The 21,604-nt window shown below is 33.8% G+C and overlaps 2 protein-coding genes and 1 pseudogene across 2 annotated transcripts; 1 reads left to right on the forward strand and 2 right to left on the reverse strand.

Moving 5' to 3' along the window:
- Nucleotides 1-70: 70 nt before the first annotated feature.
- On the forward strand, nucleotides 71-658 carry LOC140959402 (uncharacterized). The gene has a single exon (XM_073417243.1). The coding sequence runs from the start codon at nucleotides 71-73 to the stop codon at nucleotides 656-658; it is 588 nt and encodes a 195-aa protein (XP_073273344.1).
- A 1,515-nt stretch (nucleotides 659-2,173) lies between these two features.
- LOC140958925 (cytochrome P450 CYP72A219-like) lies at nucleotides 2,174-6,236 on the reverse strand (annotated as a pseudogene).
- A 13,824-nt stretch (nucleotides 6,237-20,060) lies between these two features.
- Nucleotides 20,061-21,598, reverse strand: LOC140958924 (cytochrome P450 CYP72A219-like). Its single transcript, XM_073416531.1, has 3 exons — nucleotides 21,319-21,598; nucleotides 20,714-21,098; nucleotides 20,061-20,615 (listed from the first exon to the last, which is right to left on the reverse strand). The coding sequence occupies exons 1-3, from the start codon at nucleotides 21,558-21,560 to the stop codon at nucleotides 20,181-20,183; spliced, it is 1,062 nt and encodes a 353-aa protein (XP_073272632.1). The 5' UTR covers nucleotides 21,561-21,598; the 3' UTR covers nucleotides 20,061-20,180.
- Between the last annotated feature and the right edge of the window lie 6 nt (nucleotides 21,599-21,604).

Raw genomic sequence — 21,604 nt, forward strand, 5'->3', positions numbered from 1 at the left:
TATATATAGTTTCTTGATTCTGTACCAGGTCACATCTGCCATTTTCTTCGTTCACCTGGGAGCTATGAAAATGGTCAAGTGCGTACCCTCTATCCTCCTCCTCTGCCTCCTCGCATCCGCCGATGCCGTCTCCGCCCGCCCCTGCAAAACCCTGTTCTTCATCACCGAAACCACCACCACTACCTATTACCCCCGAAACCCTAACCCAGATCCCCTTCTTCAGAACCCCCGGTACCTCTCTCTCATATTCACCACCACCACCGCTCGATTCCCACACCGCCAGCCTTCCCTCAGTTTCCACTCGAACTCGTTCGATGACGAGTCCCACTCGTCATCGATGGCGTCATCCAAAGCTCCCGTCAGATTCTACTCCTCCGTCTCGAGCTCTATTCGTGATCGCAGCAAAGATATCATGGGAGTTGTTGGGGCTCTTCTCGTTGGTGTCGGTTTCGGGGTCCTCACCGGCGTCGTGATATTTTTTGTTTGGGCACTCTTCTCCCCCCGCCATTTTGACTTTTCCGATGGTTCTGATAGCGAAGACGATGACGTCAGCGCCGCCAAGAAATTTGGGTACGTTAAGATTCCTGCAGAAACTAAGGTGATTGACCGTGGTGATGACCTCAAGAAGGATGCGCAGCCTGCCAAGGAAGTGGTTTGATCCTTCATAGAATTATCTTCGTACAATTGTTGTTAAGAATAAAAAAAAACACTCCTGTATAAGGATCTGTATTGATATGTATCACTTCATGTTATGGAATTGTGTTTTGTTAGAAATTTGTCACAAACTTCAATTTGCATCTAATTTCCTCTTGCTTCTGTGTATATATTTCTGGTAATAGAGATTCAAAGTCTTTAACTGTATCTTTCTGATTGAAGTTTATAAATTTGGGTCCATGTATTTGAACTTGGAGATTAGTGGATTACATGAACTTGGAGATAACTGCAGAGATGGCCTAACAATGATTTGCATTTGAAAAGTGAATTTTAAATTTCCAATTTTTGAAGCCAAATTTACGTGAGGAAAATTTTTGGAGACGGATTATGAATCCAAGAAGCTCAAACCTATACATCCAAACGTAGTTTAAAAGTTTGAAATTTTATCTTGGTCGAGGATAAGTGGCCCTCGTAACTTAAAATTCAGACCACCACTGAATTTTAATCATTTACTTCTACCTTGTAATAGAACTTACTTTACAATTGACGCGGTGAGATATCGAATGTATTCTGATCTTCGTTGCATTTGTTAGACTTGTCCACTACTTTCAGTATGGAAATGATACTGGAATTCGGTTAGCACTTTCTCGAGTTGAATCCAAACTCTAGTTTCCATGTAAAGTATTTTCCTGTTATATATGAAGCATGCTTGGGAGTTAGAAAGTATCAATCTCGGAGAAGACTCATTTGATCGGGAAGCTTTCTTACTATGATGGGTAGGGTGAGATTAGGGCCCTGGAGATAGGGTGTGGTTTTCCTTGAAGTTTCAGGTTCTTTATTTATTTTTATTTTTAAAAAATTACTTGAATGTTTGGAAGAGATTACCTGAAATCATTAAATCTTATTGTGTGATAACTCAACTAGAACGAGTGTTGTGCGTTAGGCTTACTTGTTTAGCGTTGCGATTTGTGTAGAAAGATGACAGAATTGAAGTCATTGTGAAACTTTATTTTTTTTAAAAATTATGTACAAAAATTCAAACGAGTATGATTTAGCAAATCCGGTCTGCATATTGGATCATGTTCTGTTGAGCATCAAACAAGATTTGTATATGGAATATCTGAAATCCTGAAATCTATTCGAGGTGTGAAGTTTCTTGGCCAGAGTGCTCTACTTATCTTAAAATGTTATTACTTTGTAACTTGAAATCCTTTTATGGCTAGGAGGAAGCCACGGGATACCAATCTGCTCTTGTAAAGCTGCCATTGTAGCAAATCTCTGGTAAGGCTGTTACTGCCGAGTGTCTACTTTTTGTATTCAGTTTCCATGTTTCTTAATTCTTGGTTTATCTTAGATGCTATTTATCATATTTTCTGTCGTTAAATTATTTAGCTGCCATTGACGCAAATCTTTTTGAAGGCATGCCTTATGAATGTGCTCTTTTATCAAACCACACTTTTTTATCACTTCATTTGTACATCATACCGAACACAAAAGAATTTATCACATCATATCTATATATTAATCAAATAAAACACAATATGTATTATATTATCATACCAATTTTCCATATACTATATCACACCCTTGCCACATCACAATAGTCATGCGGTACAGGGTTTTGAACACATGGTATACTTCCATTTTAGCTAATTAATTTACTCGATAATACGCTTTTTCAAGATCAAGTGGGCACCATGTTTAGGCTGAAGAATCACAAATCCTTGAGGAGCGTGCGTATAGGATGCTGAAAGCTCGAAAGAGAATCGTTGCAGAATCATTGCCATTGCCATTTTTGCCTCTAACATTGCAAAAGTTTGTCCAATGCAAATTCGGGGTCCCCAACCGAATGGGAAGAATATGCCTTGGCCTTTTTGTGCGTTGGACACTCCGTCGCTGAATTTTCCAGGATTGAACTCCAATGCATCGTCTCCCCAAATCTTGGGCTCGTGATGCATTAACATTATTGGCATGAACAAATGCATCTCTTCCGGAAATGTAAATTCCCCTAGTTTCATTTCTTAAGCAGGCCTTCGAGTAAGAGCAACTACCGGTGGGTAAAGCCTCAAGACCTCGTACAAAATCATGGTAACCTGGGAAAAAATAGTACAAGAATTACAAACAAGAGATGTTTGCACAAACATGTCTCAAACGTCAGACTTGTATGATTAGCTAAATGCAAATGTCGAGTTGTGAGAACTACTCACAATTTTCAGGTGATTCAACCCATCAAATCCTGGAGATTGGTTCCCAAAGACTCGCAAAACCTCTTCTCGAGCTTTCGTTTGCCACTCAGGATGTCTACTCAATAAAATCATTGTCCACGCGAGTAAAACAGAAGTAGTTTCCTGTCCAGCAAAATAAAACAGTTGGCACTCTTTTACTCCTTCATCAATGGTCATTCCACAACTCTTGTCTCCGCTTTGTTCGATTTCTTGGAAATTGGATTCCAACAAAATGCTTAATAAGTCGTCGTGTCGTGCTTCCCCTGCTTTCATTTCCTCAACCCTTTTACTTAGAATACTCCTTATTGAAGACTGGATTTCTTTTTCAATCTCTTTCATTCTTCTGTGCCTTCTGGTAGGCACAAATCTGAGAGAAACGAAAAATAATAAGATTAGAAATCAGAAGGTACAACACGCCTCACAACTCATCGGACTCAAGAAGATGTTCAATTCTCGAGAACAGTTTCTTGCCAAATATTCTTTATGCTTTACTTAGAATCTACATGCTGCATCAACTTCAATAATTTGAAGTCCAAAGAAATGATTACATAGAGATGTAGAGTTTATTGCCCATTATCTTGTTTTGTTACCTCCATCCAGGTATGTATATGGATTGGGCAACCTTAGAAAAGTGCTGCATTTGTTCTTTTTGAAGTTCGAATATTCTCCTCCCGTCTCGATAGCTACCAAAATCCGTTCTTGATATTGCATCACTCGTTAAATTTTGTAGATGCGGCCACACATCCACCTCACAAGATCCTTCTGGGGACATGCTTTTATCCCATTCGCTCAAAACGTCGTCACAACTCAAATAAAAGGCAGGAATCATCAGCTGCTCAAAAACAAAAGAAGCATCAACATATACATGCATACATGAGTCCTAACTCGTCAGGACAAAACTTCATCGACCGAGCTACAATTAGAGTTCCCGATTCTCAATTTGAAATCATATGCAGATTATTTGCCTATGTTCTCTATTGTGATCTCGGAATGGAATAAGCATATAAAGGGTATGATCCAAGAAATAAAACCTTCAACTTCTCGAGATGGAAAGCAGGATTTATGATTTTTCTGTGTCTCGCCCATTTATCTGTCTCGTAGCTCACTAATCCTGGCGCAAGTAGCCCGGCCAGAGGATTCGCGGGTTTGGGCTTCTGGTATAGATTACTCTTCGACATCACCTCTTTTACAAGTACGGGATCTGTGAGAATAACTACAGGCGTTGGGCCAAGCCAAAAAAACGATGCATTCCCTGCAAGGCATGAATGCTAAAATGAAATTTACTTTAAGAACTTAGCATGCTTACAGAAATATCTGTATGTTCATTCCAACGAATATATTTTCTCGAGCATGATGATCGTTACATTTTTTTTGTGAAAACTATCCATTTAGGCCATAATTTCTGAGGATTGATGTGAAAAATTGTAACATGTGAATCAAAAGCTGGGCTGGTCCATATTTCTTGATGATTTGAAGGGGGAATGGGATGACGCTTGGCTTGATATAATCATCGAGACTGATGGGCTTTGATTTTGCTTCTTTAGCTATCTTCCACAATTCTTTATAGTCCCCGTTGAGGAATCTGTATGGATTCCCACAAAAACCCTGCTTCCTCAACAGTTTCTCCAGCTTCTTCGGCCTGAACCACACCCAATTCGCCTCTCTCCATACGAAAACGAGCAGTGCCAAGGCACCAAAAGCTGCGATCGTGGCGTACAGTTCTTGTGCTCCCTTTACCATTACTATGTTGATTATGCGTTGAAAGCTAGCTGTTTTTATTGTCGAGTGGAAAGTCGAATAAGGTGTGTGCATTTAATGAATGATGACAAAATGCTTCTCTTTACATCAACCAAGTGGTGCTGTGACCTGACTCATTTCAGGTACTTCACACGAGAATTGTCAAAGCTAGCTGCAGATGGAAGGAACGAAGAAAATACAATATATGTAGCATTTTCAAACTTCAGAGAGTGGTTGTTTTTCTCTTTGGAAAACAGAGATAGGGATGGCAATGGAGCAGGACAGGCGCGAGTTTACCATCTCCATATATTCTCGTCCCATTTCCCGGTTCTTTCTAATCCGGGAATCCCCATCTTCGACGGGGTCGAACTCCTCGTCAAATATCCATTGAGCTAACCAAAAAGTCTAAATCGGTGAATTCTAAGCTGAGTTTCAAAAGCAAAACTTTGAAGGTGATAAAGAGAAAACAAAGATTGGATTTATATAGAAATAAGAAATTTGCTCTCTACTTTGTAAAAGGCATGAGCGTTTTCGGTTAGAGTTGATTTTCCTTCAGTTCGGTATTGAGAGGGATTATGTTTTATTTGTTAAGAAATTTTTTTTTAATGTTTCTTTTTTGTTAGAACTTTCCCAACCCACGACAAAAAAAAGTGAACCTAATCTAATTTTTATGAGATTTGTGAAAATAAAAAAACTCACTAATATTTATTAGTATTTATATATTTTTATTAAAATACCCAATCAATATTTGGGACTTTAAATTATTATTAGTAGATTTATTATAATTATTATTATCGAGGCGGGTTCAAGACAAGGGACACAATCACACAAAATTCAAGTGGTTTTCGTTTCAAATGCACAAGGTGTCGTATTTCGAATCATTCTCAAAGAGATTGTTGATTTCAAAAGAACGAATCTGCTCAGGAGGCTAAGAATCATTTATCTAACCACTTAGACTTGTATGCTCGGCTCGATGCTAATATTTCGTGCCAGTGCAAGTGCGAGTGTTTGGGTTATTTACTATCAAAATAAGGTGTACGATATGAGGATAATTTTCACTATAAACTCTTCTCGATCTCATTGCGACTTAAATAAGAGATCAAGGTTGGACACTGAAGCTTTATCATAAGAGTAAAAACACTATAAAAAGAAGACGCTCAAGCAAGCTCAGGAGTTCAGGTGCTACAGATTAGATTAGCTGCTTGAAGCGAGACATAAAGAGTCCAACCTCCATCAACACGGAGGGTTGAGTGGAGTTTTTTTTCTTGACCTTGTGATCGGGTCGAAGACAAGGTAAAAAACCATGGCCACGAGGGAACAGTTTCCTCTTTTCCCTGAAAAGAAGCAAGCAATTATCTCAAAGGAGGAAACTGAAAATTTGATGTTTTACAAATGCATGAAGGCAGAAAGTGAATCTGAGGATGTTTGGTATATCGATAATGATTGTAGTAACTACATGACGATCAATCTTAGCAGTTTTGAGAAGATCGACAGAAATTTCTCCACCGAAGTAAAACTTGCCGATGAAAATATGCAAATGGTTGAAGGAAAAGACATTGTCAAAGTTTGTACCAAACGAGGTACCAAAAAGCTTATTCCCTACGTTCTTTATTTGACTAATCTTGTACACAATTTGCTATGTGTCGGGCAACTTATTCGCAAAGGTTATTCAGTCTAGACGAGCGGCTAGCGCCTAGGTAGGGACTAGTTGCCGCTTGAAGGATTTCTTAGTATCAGCATAATAATTCACATATTATAACATCAACACAATAACATCAAATTTAAAATACGTTCAAAATTACACAAATAATAAAATATCACAAATTTACCCTGCTTCTTACTATCCATAATTTTCAGCAACTTGTTCGTCATCGGACACAAACTCAATATCATCATTGTGATCATCATCTTCATCTTCGGATGCAAAATCATTCTCGTGAACTTCTCTCGTATTAGATCGTAGAGGAAGATGAAGTCTGGTATGTTAGAGTAAACCAATAAATCACATTTCTCGTTGGACTTTGGTTAAGGACTTATAGAAAAATTACCTTTAATTTTTTCAATTGGGTTTTTTTTTAAAAAAAGGATGTTGCCAATTTAATTCAAGAAAAGAAAGAAAATATTTTTGTTGTAAAGAAGAAAGAGAAATGCATGCATTGAAGAAAGTTGCGAGACAAAGTGTGAAGATGATGTATCAATCAAAAAACAAAGAAAAATCAGCAAGTTGCAAAGGAAGATGCTCAACGATGTGAAGTTGATGACAATGGATATTTGACTCAATGGTTCGAATAAAGTCAATCCAAGTAGTTCCTCGAAATGTGTCAATTAAAAATCACAAATTAAGGAGAGTGCTAGAAATACTTTCTAATCTCTGGAGTCGTTTTCTAGAAATATTTACTAGTACTTTAAAAATAATTTAGGAAATTTGAATAATTAGTCAAAAAGAGGAGTTAATACGCCTTGGAAAATGCTAGATTTAATTTATAAATATCCATATTAAATATGCGATGAGTTAACAGAAAATTACAGAAAAAACAATAAAATAAAGTGTATTCCATCACTGAAATTCTCTCATGCAATATTTAAACTTGCCAATAAATAGTTGGAAAAATAAATTGTGATATAAATTAAAATCTGAAATTAATATTAATTCTTCTATTTTTTATGTTATGTCAACAAAATATATACTATATATCATCTATTGATCAAATTCATATTTTGTAAAAGTAAAAATATTATTGACTCTATTTATTTTATGTTGGTACACACTATTTATTAAAATTTTAAATGAATAATTTTTAAAAATATTTAAATGAATATTTTGATAAATAATATAATATTGTATTTTAATGATATTGTTACTCTCGATAAAATTTTTTTTTTAAATGAAAACTATGTTAGTTGAAAAAGATATATTTACATGATCATACATTAGCGTCAACAACTTGACACAACTTATTACAAGAATGTAACTTTCGCAAAAGATCGCTCATCTCTACACTTCTCTCAAACAAGCACACTCAATTCAACACACATGTACTATATCTTGATCGAATCAGCACATAAAACAAATATGATAAAGAGCAACAAGAATATTAAATCTAGTAAATGAAATTGCACAATTATTTGTAAAGATATGAATATTTAATCCTTTTATTTCTCTACTCTTTCTATTGAGAAGAATCCATTAATGATTTTGAACATTATCAATTGCTACTACACAAGGGTTGTATACCAGTCCTTAAGCCAACTCCCGACTTCGATATTTATACAATATTATCTCTCAATATATACTAGAAAATTGCATGTACGTTACATATGATAGCTAAATGCTGAAAACATATATCTGAAATTTAGATAATATTTAAAGACGTTCAAATAACGACATGTCTATGAGTATTTATTAATTGAAACAAATCAAACCACAAAAAAATATGATTATAAAAGGTATACGAAACAGAGACGTTCTCTTAGCCACATGACACTTCACAATCCAGTTGTTTTGACAGCTAGAAAACTTCTTGTGTGATTTGTTGTAATATACATCTTCACCCTTTTGGTATAATCATAAAGGTTCTGTTTGAACAAAAAATTTATAGAAAGTTTTTATTATTAAAGCGTTTTTTACACACAAAAATTATAGAAAGTTTTTAAAGTTTTTTTTAAGAATAATATATGTTTGGACAACTATTTTATAAAAATATTTTTACAATTAAAAAGATGTTTGAACAACTATTTTTAAAAAATGATTTTATAGTTAACAATAATTAAGAAGTTGTTTGGAGAACAACTTTATATGCCCACATTTTTTTATTCTAAAACATAAAAAGTACCTCTAAATTATTCTTAAAAATTATACTTAGAGAACACTTTTTTCTTAAAAAAATTTAAATTTTTTTAAGAAAAATCTTGTCCAAACATATACTTTAAATTTTTTTCACTTATAAAATACTAAAAATGTTTTTAAAGTACTTGTCTAAACAAATATAAAGTATCTCATCGTCTTCAAAATCTATTCTGACGTTCTTTCTACTCCTCTTCTGAGAAACACGTTTATCTGAAATGCTCGTAGTTCGCTTCCCTGTCACCACATTTATTTTGCGTTGTTACACTAGTAGAATTTCCTTGATTTACTTCGCATATTCAATGAAGTCATAGGTAGATAATTGTCGAAGTAGACGCACGTGAAGTAATAGGGTACCATGTTATTCGATGATCTTTCTTTTCTAGCTATATATTTTACTGTCAAATGGTTTGTTGGTTTCTCACGACCGTAGCGAAGAAAATGTGTTTAATATTCCATAGATTATACCCTCAGATATAAATTAGTATATGTTATACCCACAGATCGAGGACCAGATTATCTAATTTATTCATAAGTTAAAATTTTTTTTATTGCATGTTAATTGCTGGTACATCTTCATTTGTGGACTGCATCTATACATCCACAACGGGATTATATTCGTTAATTATTTTTTTATATATAAATTGTGTCGATTTGAATATTTCGAATTATTCACGAGTTGCGTAGAATTCCAAAAATCCAAATGAATACAATAAGACAACAGTATGTTAGTGATACTGATAGAGTCTAACTAATTAGATTCAGTATTTTAAACCTTCTTTGAGTGAGGTTGACTCCTGCTATTTCAATCTAACTTACTTTCCAGAATCAAATGACGAACAAACAGAAGTACGTAGAATAGAATGTAGAAGACAAAATGCGAGACGAAAAGAGAGACTTAGAGAATGCAAATAATTTCTTGTAGTCATTAACAACTCATAAAGTTCTATGATATCTTAACATGCTACTTGGAAACATAATCTTTCATCCAACATAGAGTTTTACGAGTCCTTATCGTTTCATCTCCCCACTGGTTGGCTTTCTTTGTTTCTTTTTCCGTGCTTCTGGAGTTTTCTCAATTTCATCGGTATTTCTAATTTGTCGAGAATAATCGGCAATAGTTTCTTTAGAGTGAGCCTCTTTATTTTCAGCCCACTTTCTTACAACTCCTTGGGACACGTTGTTGTCAATAGGTATTGCAAGGTCCAAAATTAAGACGACGTAATCTAACTGCATGCAAATCTAAGAATTCTGAAAAATGACTAATCAATTGATTTTAATTGCTTAATTGATTATGTGACATGCATGATTATATGTTAAATATGATTTTATTGTCATTATGCATAAAACTGTATTTTGAAGGATTATTCAAGTTGCGATCGAGGAATGGAAACCGAGGCTGAAAAATGTAAAATATTTTTATTAAATAATTGTTTTTAATGATTTAAAATATGATTGATGCTTTTTATTATTTTTGAAAATAAGGAGTTTTGAGGTGATTTTATACGCCGGGACGTAATTTTTATCGGTGTTGGATTTTCAACAAAAATACGAACGTTTTGGCAACCCGGCTATTAAATTCACAAACTTATTTAAACAAAATTATTTTTAAAATTTTAATTAAGCACTAATGGGCCTAATTACCTACCTGATAGGTCTAAGCCTTATTAGTGAATAATTAAAAGTATATAATATTCAAACCCACCCCATAACCCTTGATGATACACGCCCACAATCAGATTGTTTCCTCCAAACTTTCTCCATCAATTCACGACACACACACCCCTAAATATTCAGGAGAAAATTCGAAAAGCTTCAAGGAAAATCAAGCCTAGGTTGTCGTCGACGTTCTTCGTAAGCATCAACGAATAATCGTGCGTTAAAAACGCAAAGGCACGTCATATTCTTCCTTTACTCATCATCACACCATATTATGTATTTATTTATGAATTGCATGAAAAATAAGAACACCTTGATATATTTTCGTACATGCATCAAAGGTGGATTTTTAAAGCTTGGTTTTGATCCAAAAATCATGTTTATTATGATCTAAAGGGGCTGTCATGATTAGGATAGGGTTAAGGGATGTTTTTACATGTTTTAGAGAGTCCTAAATCACCCCAACAACCTGCAAACGTGAATATCAGAAGCTAGGAACCCAATTATGTGATTGTGTCTTGGGGGCTCGGTTAAGGGGAAAGGTGATGCATGGCTCGGTTTGGCTGGACCAGGGCTAAGCTAGGGTCATGCTTGGGTCAAGGAAAGAGTCCTAGCCACGATAGGACTCGAACACCAGGGCTGGGAAGGAGTCCTAGCCAGTGAAGCCCCAAGGAAAGTTGCGCAGGGTTCAGCAGCTGGGCAGGCGTAGATGGCTCGGCCTGGGGGCTTTGGGCTGGGATAGGTCGAGTCCTTAGGGTCCTAGGAGGGTGCACTAGGGGCTGGTTTGAGGTCTGGTTCAGTGGCTAGGTCCTAGGCATGAGTTCAAAGAATCCTTGCCAACAAGGAGTCTCGGCCAGGTTGTGGGGCTTCGATTTTGGGGTTTGGGTTGGTTCTTAAGGGTGCTAAGGGTCCTGTAGGGTCCATATGGGGTCTGGCTCTAGGTTGGCTCCTGATGGTTTGAGCTTGGCTCGAGGAAAAACGAACAGGGCTCAAGGGTAGTCTAGGTGGGTTTATTGGCTGTTTCTGCAGCTTATGTTTAGCTTTGGTTTTGAAGCTTATCGGCAGGTCCAATGGGTTCTAAGGGTCCAAGAGGATTCCTAGATGGGTTGGCTTGGGTTTGGCTCAAGGTGGCTTGGGCCTGGCTTGAGTATTTCGGGAGATGGCTCGGTGTGTTCGTATAGGTGTCAATTTCGAATTTAATAAGACTAAAATTGAATCCATGGGGCCACGGGTGTGGCTCATGACTTGAAAGTGTAGAATAAATAATAAAAATGCTATGTTTAAAATTTGAGATCAAAATATGGAGTTTTGGATTTATCCAGGATTTAATCGCCGCACAAAACGTTAATTAACGAATTAATTGTAACGCTTAGTTTTAAGCAGAATAAAATTATGAAAAATATATTTAAGCTCAAATAATTATTAAAAGTGTAAGTTTTTAAATTTAGAAATTTTATATTAAGATTTGGTTTAATTCGAGATTAAAACGCAGTAATACGTCTTATTTAAAGATTAACTTAAAAGTCCTCGATTTAAGCTAAATAAAAAAATGAGAAAATTCTTGTAAACTTAAATAATTATTTGGGACATGTTAGAGTCAATGAAATTAAGAAAATGTCAAAAAACGTGAAATTTTACGTATAAGGGTAAAACGATCATTTTACACCTAGAAATTAGCAAACATCATGGCAGTGTCCTGAATGCTGTTTTATATGCAAATATAATTATTTGGAATGTTTATGAATTTTTATATGTTAAAATGTTATTTTAAATGTTCATGGGTATGTATATGTTAAAATGTTGTTTTTAAAAAAATGTTTATGGATTTTATGGTTTAATTATGGACATTTAAAAGACATGTTGCATTCTTGGTTTAAAAGAAAAAATATTATATGCATGTTTAAATTTTATAAAATGGTGATAATATGAAACGTTGAAGGAAGTGAAATAATTGTGACTAATACGATGATATGTTGAAAATTTCGTGAGGGTTATAGTCCCAGTTGGAGCCCGACGATCGTACGGATATGAATATGTATATGTATATGATGATATGTTAATACGTAAGGCCAAGGCCCAGTTGACCGGTGAGAGTGTTGCTGGTGTCCCCGCCGCCCAGTATTGTGTTTACATGTAAATGGATTCATCGCCCAACACGTAGATGAACATGAAAGCCACAATTAACGATCTGAATTCAACGAAAGGAAAAAAGAATACGTATATGTTGATGATAATATGTATATGAATATGTTGAGGATGATATGAAAATGTTTACGAAAATGTTTATGAAAAATTTTATGAAAAAGTTTATGTTTTGAAGTTTATGTATGTCATAAAAATGGTATTTTTACGTAAAAATATTGTTACTGTTGCTTGTGGTTTTATACGTATTATTTGGTATCAAAAATATGATGTGTTGAGTCTTTAAAATCACTAGGTGTGATTGATGCAGGTGAGTATGATAATAGTGTTAATGGAAGTCTTGATAGTTGACTTTGCTGGACTGAAGGTGCACATAACCCGAGGACCGACGTTAGTTTTTCGCACTAGTTTATGATTATGATTTATGTCAAGAATATTTTTACGACTATTTATTTATATTTATGAAAGATTTTTGAGAGGTTATAGTATGGGCTATACTTTTCAAATAATGTTTTTCTGTTTAGTAAAACGATTAACGATTTTACGATGCAAACTATTTTCCTTTGATTTTTAAATGTTAGTTGGTTGTTTTATTTTAAAAATGGTGTCAAAGTATTTTAAAGTATATATATGTATATTTTGAATCATGGAGATTAAGGAGAGAAATTTTTTTTTTCTATCACGTTTTAAGAAAATGAGTAGAAGAAGTTTCAGGTATGTTCAATAGACTATCATATACCCTTGATTTATTATCAATTTTTATGATTTATACAATGATTTATTTCAATCATCAATTGATTTCATTCAATGGATTGGATCCTAACACCTAAACAAATTATGAATACTTAGCTCAATTTCATTATGTAACTTTTCAATCCATATGTCTCAGAAAGAACTTCACTCTAGTACTGAGTGTTTGTCACTTTTTCAAAATCTATAGCTGATGGTAATGGTGCAACTCAAATATTACAATTTGAGGAAAAAAATACAATTTTCATTTATAAAAAATCAATTATTAGGATCAAGCACTTACAACTAGGCTAAAAACTATAGTTTTTAGTCAAAACACATTCTATTTTCTCGTACTTGTGGCAGCGCAGAGTGCACATACTTGAGTATTAATAGGTTGGGCTCTTAGGCCCATGAGTATGGGGAGATGCGTATTTATCTGCTAGTGATGTCTCATATCACTTGGAGATTAGTTTTACCGTTTCTCTACTGCCGGTCCTGTCCTAGAAGAGACAATATTACTCGTTAAAATCTGACGTTACTCTTTTACGGCTCATCTAACCAACCAGATCAAGTGTCACAATGTCAACAGCTTAACGCACAAGAATTTCTCATGATGTCATTCATCTCAGTATTATTTTCACTCGTGTACGCTTGACGCAACAATATATAACATTTTATTATATATAATACAAAAACAACATATACTAACTATATGTAGTCATTATGTAATTTTAAATTTGTCTAAAACATCCTTCATTTTATCAAACTAACTACATAATTTTACTATATTATAATATCATTTTTCTTCATATCTTATCTTATACCCTAGCATTTCAAATTCAAAAATTAAAAATTTTTAATTGAAATTTAAAAAACTATTCTTTTTTTTTTTGTACGAAACAGACACATCACGTGTGCACGATATGCTAATTAAAAATGAATGTCTATGTCGCGTTCTAGAAATTACTTTTTTTGTGGGATGATAGAAACTCTAATGTTATCGCACCAGAAAAACACTTCAACAAATATTTTCACAGCTTGATAATGTAATATCACCCGTTGAGAATATTTTTTTAAAAAAATAATTATTTGTTTGAGGTCCTTCTGTTAAATCTTAATATATAATACGATTTTTTGTTTATAATTTACATTGATTATGTTAAAATTATAAATTAACGGTAAAAAGTAAAAATCTCAAACTCTCAAAATTTACCAAACTACACATTTTATAAAATTTTCTCTCTACTCAATTATGATTTTCTTCACACATTGAGAGACCTATTTATAGAATTTTTTTTGGAAATAATCCAAAAATAAATACATAATTACATACATCATCACACACTAATTTTAAATATTTACAACTCTTATTTTCAACATTCAACTTTCTTATTTTCAACATTCAAATATTACAACTCATATTTTTCAACACTCTCCCTTGTGATGATGAACATGATACAATGATTGTCTTCATTACGTGTTTTATAGTGTCTCGTTAAAAACCTTACTAGGAAAAACCCATTGAGATAAAAACCATAGTAAGGGAAAAAGAGTGCAGTCACGTAAACTCCCCCTCATGTTAACACGAACGATTCTTCACAAATTTCGTAGATTGCGCATCCCAAAGTTATATATATGATTTCTGAAAATTGTCGTAGGAAGTGCCTTTGTGAAGAGATCTGATGAGTTTTTACTTGATTGAATGTAACGAATATCAATATCTTTATTCTTCTCAAGCTCTTGGGTGATGCGAAGAACTTAGGGAGAATATGTTTAATTCTGTCGCTTTTTATGTATCCTTCTTTCATTTGAACAACACATGCAACATTATCTTCATATAGTGTCACTGGCTTCTTGTCGAATGATAATCCGCATGAGGTTTGGATATGTTCGGTCATTGATTTTAGCCACACACATTCACGACTTGCTTCATGTAGTGCAATAATCTCGGCGTGATTTGATGAAGTTGTTACAAGTGTTTGTTTCCAAGAAATTGCAGTGCCTCCACGAATAAATACATATCCGGTTTGGGAACGTACCTTGTGTGGATCAGATAAATACCCAACATTCGTATAAACAATTATGCTTTGATTAGTATCTTTTGAATAAAAAAGTCCCAAGTATGTTGATTCTCGTAAATAACGAAATATATTTTTAATTCTGTTCTAGTGTCTTTTTGTTGGATATGAGCTAAATCTTGCCAATAAATTTACGGCAAAAGATATATCAGGTCTTATACAATTTGCAAGATACATAAGGGCACCGATAGCACTTAGATATGGTACTTCTGGACCAAGAATAACTTCATCATCTTCACATGGATGGAATGGATCTTTTTCTATGTTTAATGATCTAACAATCATTGGAGTACTTAAAGGATTTGATTTATCCATATTAAAATGTTTAACGACATTTTCTGTATAATTTAACTGGTTAACAAATATTCCACATTCTCTGTGTTCAATTTGTAAAACCAGAAAATACTTTGTTTTTCCAAGGTCCTTCATTTTAAATTCTTCCTTCAAGTACGACACAACTTCTTGAATTTCTTTATTCGTTCCAATGATGTTTAAATCATCAANATATATTTTTCTCATTCCGCTTCCGACTAAAGACCAATTTGTACCCAACAGGTTTTACACCTTCAGGTGTAAGGATTATATGCCTAAAAACATTACGTTTATTTAGCGAATTCAATTCAACCTGGATGGCTTCTTTCCATTTTATCCAGTCCTGTCGATTTTTACATTCACCAAAAGATTTTGATTCATGTTCTTCATTGTCATTTATGATGTCAAATGCCACATTGTAAGAAAATATCTCATCAATTTCTTTTATATATTTTCGGTTCCATATTTTTCCAGTATTAATATAATTGATAGAGATTTCACGATTCTCGTCAGTTTGTGGTTCTGACGGAACATTTTTATCATCATGTATTTCTGCTGGAATATCATTTTCTATTTTGTGATCATCGTGTTTCTCTATGATTTTTCTTTTTCGGGGATTTTTATCTTTGGAACCAATTGAAATTCCACGCTTCAAACTTTTAATGACATCATGAGTGTCTTCAATTTGTTTCTTTGAAATTTCAATTCGAGCAGGGGCATTTACAACATGTATATATGATTTAGTTACCCTTTTTGTGTCTGCAAATGCATCTGGTATCTTATTTGCTATTTTTTGCAAGTGCACAATTTGCTATACATATTTTTCAAATTGTTTAGTTCTTGTATTCAGATGTAACATGATGATGTATACCATGTAATTTCCTTTTCGATATTTTTATTTTCTTCCCCTAACATTGGAAAGATTTCCTCATTAAAATGACAATCAGCAAAACGTACTGTAAACACGTCGCCTGTCTGAAGATCAAGGTATCGAATTATTGATCGGCTGTCATAACCAACATAATTTCCAATTTTTCTTTGAGGTCCTATTTTTGTTCGTTGAGACGGTGCAATAGGAACATATACCATACATCCAAAAATTCTCAGATGAGAAATATCTGGTTCTTTACCAAATGCAAGCTGCAATGGGGAGTATTTATGATATGCACTTGGTCTGATGCGAATTAATGCAGCAGCATGTAAAATTGCATGACCCCATATATAAACAGGAAGTTTTTTTTTCATACTTATTGATCTAGCAATCAATTGTATACGTTTAATCAATGATTCAGCTAATCCATTTTGTGTATGTACATGAGCCACTAGATGCTCAATAATGATTCTCATTGACATACAATAATCATTGAAAGTCTGGGAAGTAAATTCACCAGCATTATCAAGTCTAATTTTCTTGATTGTATGATCAGAAAATTGATTCCGCGATTTTATTATTTGAGCAAGTAATCTTGCAAATGCCACATTCCGAGTTGATAATAAACATACATGTGACCATCTGCTGGAAGCATCAATCAATACCATAAAATATCTAAATGGTCCAAGTGGTGGTTGAATTGGCCCACAAATATCACCCTGAATACGTTCGAGAAACATAGGTGATTTATTTTGGATTTTAGCTGGTGATGGTCTTATAATAAGTTTTTCAAGAGAACATGCTTTGCATTGAAACTTATTGAAAGATTTTCAGGTCTTTCAGCGGATGACCATGTGTATTTTCTATAATTCTTCGCATCATTGTTGAACCAGGATGTCCTAATTGATCACGCCAATTGATCAGTACTGAAGAATTATCAACTACCATGTTTGATTCAATTAGACTTATATATGTATAATGCAATCCAGTAGGGAGCATTAATAGTTTTTCAACTACATATTTCTTTCTTGATTTATATGTGTTAAGATACATATATTTCTCATTTCCTTCATTTATTGTCTGAGTTTCATACCCATGAGAATATATGTCATTAAAACTCAACAAATTTTTTTTCGATTGTGGTGAATACAAAGCATCATTTATAAAAAAAATTGTACCATTAGATAACAAAAAATGTGCTTTACCACAACATTTTATTAAGTTTAAAAGAAATGATATTGTATTCACTATTGTTTTTTGTTGGTTTTAGTTACAAGAAATATCTTTTATCTCGGAGAATAGTGTGCGTTGTACCACTATCAGATATGCAAACTTCCATGGGATTAGTTCCTTGTTTAGATTTGTTCAAAGCAGTTTCCATATTTGAACTTCAAAAAAATATGCAATGAAAAAAAATTACTGACGATACATATGTAATTTATTGAAAAATATAAGGCATATCATAATTGTACAATAAAACATTATTATATGAGTACATGAAAAATAAATTATTTTACATCTACATTCCACTAATATATTGTTCATTTTCAGAGAAATCGTTGAGAAAATCTGCATCATCAATATTTTTCATTTCTATTCCACCAGTATATTGATCATTTCCAGAGAAATCATTCAGAAAATCTGCAGCATCAAAATGAGTTGAATCACTCATACGGCCATTTTGTTCAATGAAGTTGGTCTCTTTTTTTTTCCCCTTTATAGATTCTTTATAGAGTTTACAAAGGTTCTCGGGGGCTCGACAAATACGAGACCAATGTCCTGGAGTGCCGCATCTAAAACAAGAACTTTCAAATCGTTTTGAGTGATTTTCATTACCACTCATGATCTCATGATGCCTTTTCAGTGTATGGTTCGTGACGCTTTTTTGAGATGAGTTATAAAAATAACTATCTCAATTGTTTTCGAAACCACAGCCGCGACCATGATCATGACAACGACCACTTCCACGTCCACGTCCATGACCACGACCACGACCTTGACCAAAAACTTGTCTCTGAATTTGATTTTGGTTTCCAGTTTTAAATTCATTTTTACTTACATCATTTACTTCTGAAAATGTTGTTGATCCGATGGGTCGGGACTGATGATTTCTCATTAGCAACTCGTTGTTCTTTTCCACCACAAGAAGACATGCGATAAGTTTAGAATATCTCGCAAATCCACGCACTCAATATTATTGCTGTAAATTTATATTTGATGCGTGAAAGGTGGAAAATGTTTTTTCAAGCATTTTTGATTATGTAACTTCATGTCCACAAAATTTTAATTGCGAGATTTTTCGATACATCGTCGAATTGTAATCAATTACTTTCTTAAAATATTGGAATCTCAACATATTTCATTCATCACGGGCGGTCGGAAGTATAACTTCCCTTATATGTTCAAATATTTCTTTTAATCCTTTCCACAGACCCATGAGATCTTTTTCGATGAGATATTCACATTTCAAACTTTCATCAAGATGTCGACGCAAAAATATTATAGCTTTTGCTTTTTCTTGTGATGAAGATATACCATTTTCTTCAATGATCTCACTTAGACTCAATGACTCAAGATGCATTTCTACATCAAGAGTCCATGACATATAATTTTTTCCTGTAATATTCGAGCTTTTCCAAATTTGACATGGTGGTACTATAAAAATAACAATACATTTTATTAGTTAAATTATAAATTTATTAAAATGACAATACAAAGTAACAAATAAATTATAATTACAAGCATGCTTAAAAATAAAGAAAAAACGCGTGGCAGATATTCTCTGATAAATACAAGACTAGTGAGTATAATAACTATAATAATTATACAAAATAACCTTGAAAGAGCCATCTTCTTCTTCTTCGAAAATTTTGATGAAGAAAATTTTTAGGGGAGGAAGAGTAATTTTGGAGTGATTGAATGTGTTTTTGAAGTCATATTTATAGGGTAAAAACTAGCCGTTTATGACCGTTACAAATTCTTAAAAAATAAATGTATGTATATGTAAATTTTATGGTAATAATATGATGTATATAATGTTAATCATTTTTAAATTATTATGTATATCAGATCACAATATTATAATGAGGTGTCAGAGACTCCTTTTAAATAATACTGTGACATTATACAAATATATATATAATTATTATATAACACAATAAAAATATATAAAGAGTGAAATAATCACATCACGTTATTATAATGAGTTGTCATAGATTTTTTTTGTATAATAACATGATATTATTCAAATATATATAATAAATAAACAGTAACACAATAAAATTATATAAGCACTATAATAATATAATCACATCACGTTCTTATAATGATGTGTCATAGCTAGACTCCTTTTATATAATAACATGATATTATATAGTAAATATATACACAATAAAAATAAATAAACAGTAAAGTAAATACTCTTACTTTTGAATATTGTTACCTTTTTCTTATGCTTTGGAGCTTGGAAAAATATGGAGAACCGAACCTTAGAGTATCGTGCTGATAACGTGGTAAAAGTAAAAATTTATGGTAAAAAATAAAAATCTCAAACTCTCAAAATTTAACAAACTACACACTTCATAAAATTTTGTTTGTACTCAATTGTGATTTTCTTCACACATTGAGAGACATATTTATAGAATTTCTTTGGAAATATTCCAAAAATAAATACATCATTACATAAATATCACACACTAATTTTAAATATTTACAACTCTTGGTTTCAACATTCAACTTTCTTAGTTTCAATATTCAACTTTCTTAGTTTCAATATTCAAATATTACAACTCATATTTTTCAACATATTACATCTTTGTACCATATTTATTTGTATTAGCTATACATAATAGCTTGTCCCTGTCACATTAGCCACACGGTACAGGGTTTTGTTAATACATGGTACAGTATCATTCTGTTTAATTATTTTACTCGATAATTCGCTTTTTCAAAACCAAGTGCGCGCCATGTTGAGGCTGAAGAATTACAGATGCCTGCGGAGCGTGCGCATAGGATGCGGAAAGCTCGAAAGAGAATCGTTGCAAGATCAAAGCCATTGCCATTTTTGCTTCTAACATTGCGAAAGTTTGTCCAACGCAAATTCTGGGTCCCCAACCGAATGGGAAGAATATGCCTTGGCCTTTTTGTGCCTTAGACACTCCATCGTTGAATCTTCCAGGATTGAACTCCAACGCACCGTCCCCCCAAATCTCGGGCTCGTGATGCAGCAACATTATTGGCATCCACAAATGCATCCCTTCCGGAAACGTAAATTCCCCTAGTTTCATTTCTTCAGCAGCCCTTCGAGTAAGAGCAACTATAGGTGGGTAAAGCCTCAAGACCTCGTACAAAATCATGGTAACCTGGGAAAAACACTGGAAGAATTACAAACAAGAGACGCCTGGACAGACATGTATCAAACATTTAGGTAAATGCAAATGTTGTCTTGAGAACTACGCACGATTTTCAGGCGATTCAACCCATCAAATCCCGGAGATTGGTTCCCAAAGACTTGCAAAACCTCTTCTCGAGCTCTCGTTTGCCACTCGGGATGTTTACTCAATAAGATCATTGTCCACACGAGTAAAACAGAAGTAGTCTCCTGTCCAGCAAAATAAAACAGTTTGCACTCTTCTACTACTTCGTCAATGGTCATTCCATAACTCTTGTCACCACTTTGTTCGATTTCTTGGAAATTTGATTCCAACAATATGCTCAATAAGTCGTCGTGTCGTGCTTGGCCCGCTTTCATTGCCTTCACCCTTTTATTTAAAATACTCCTTATTGAAGACTGAACTTCTTTTTCAATCTCTTTCATTCTTCTGTGCCTTCTAGTAGGCACAAATCTGAGAAAATTGAAAGCAACAAGATAAGAAATGAGAAGATACAACACGCCCTCACAACTTATCAAACTAAAGAAGATGGTTCAATTCTTGAGAACAGTTTCTAGTCGAATTTCACATATGCTTTGCTTAATGCTGCATCAACTTCGATAATTTGAAGGGAGCTCCAAAGAAATTATAATACAGAGATGTAGCGGTTACCAAACATTATCTTATTTGTTACCTCCACCCAGGTATGTATACGGATCGTATAACCTTTGTGAAGTGCTGCAGCTGTTCTTTTTGAAGCTCAAACATTCTTCTCCCTTCTTGATAGCTACTACCAAATGCCGTTCTTGATATTGCATCACTCGTTAAATTTTGTAGATGTGGCCACACATCCACCTCACAAGATCCTTCTGGGGACATGCTTTTATCCCATTTGCTCAAAACTTCATCACAACTCGAATAGAAGGCCGGAATCATTAGCTGCTCAAAAACAAAAGAAGCATCAATATATACAGTCCTAA

This window comes from Primulina huaijiensis, chromosome 15, assembly GCF_012295235.1.
Source record: "Primulina huaijiensis isolate GDHJ02 chromosome 15, ASM1229523v2, whole genome shotgun sequence".
NCBI lineage: Eukaryota > Viridiplantae > Streptophyta > Magnoliopsida > Lamiales > Gesneriaceae > Primulina > Primulina huaijiensis.

Bases quoted from the DNA above. Each gene is read 5' to 3' on its own strand.
- LOC140958924 (XM_073416531.1), bottom strand. From the start codon at position 21,560: ATGATTCCGGCCTTCTATTCGAGTTGTGATGAAGTTTTGAGCAAATGG. The intron at 21,099-21,318 runs GTAACAAATAAG...CAATTTTCTCAG, and splicing joins GTATACATACCTGGGTGGAG to ATTTGTGCCTACTAGAAGGC. The intron at 20,616-20,713 runs GTGCGTAGTTCT...TGTTTTTCCCAG, and splicing joins GGTTGAATCGCCTGAAAATC to GTTACCATGATTTTGTACGA.
- LOC140959402 (XM_073417243.1), top strand. From the start codon at position 71: ATGGTCAAGTGCGTACCCTCTATCCTCCTCCTCTGCCTCCTCGCATCC.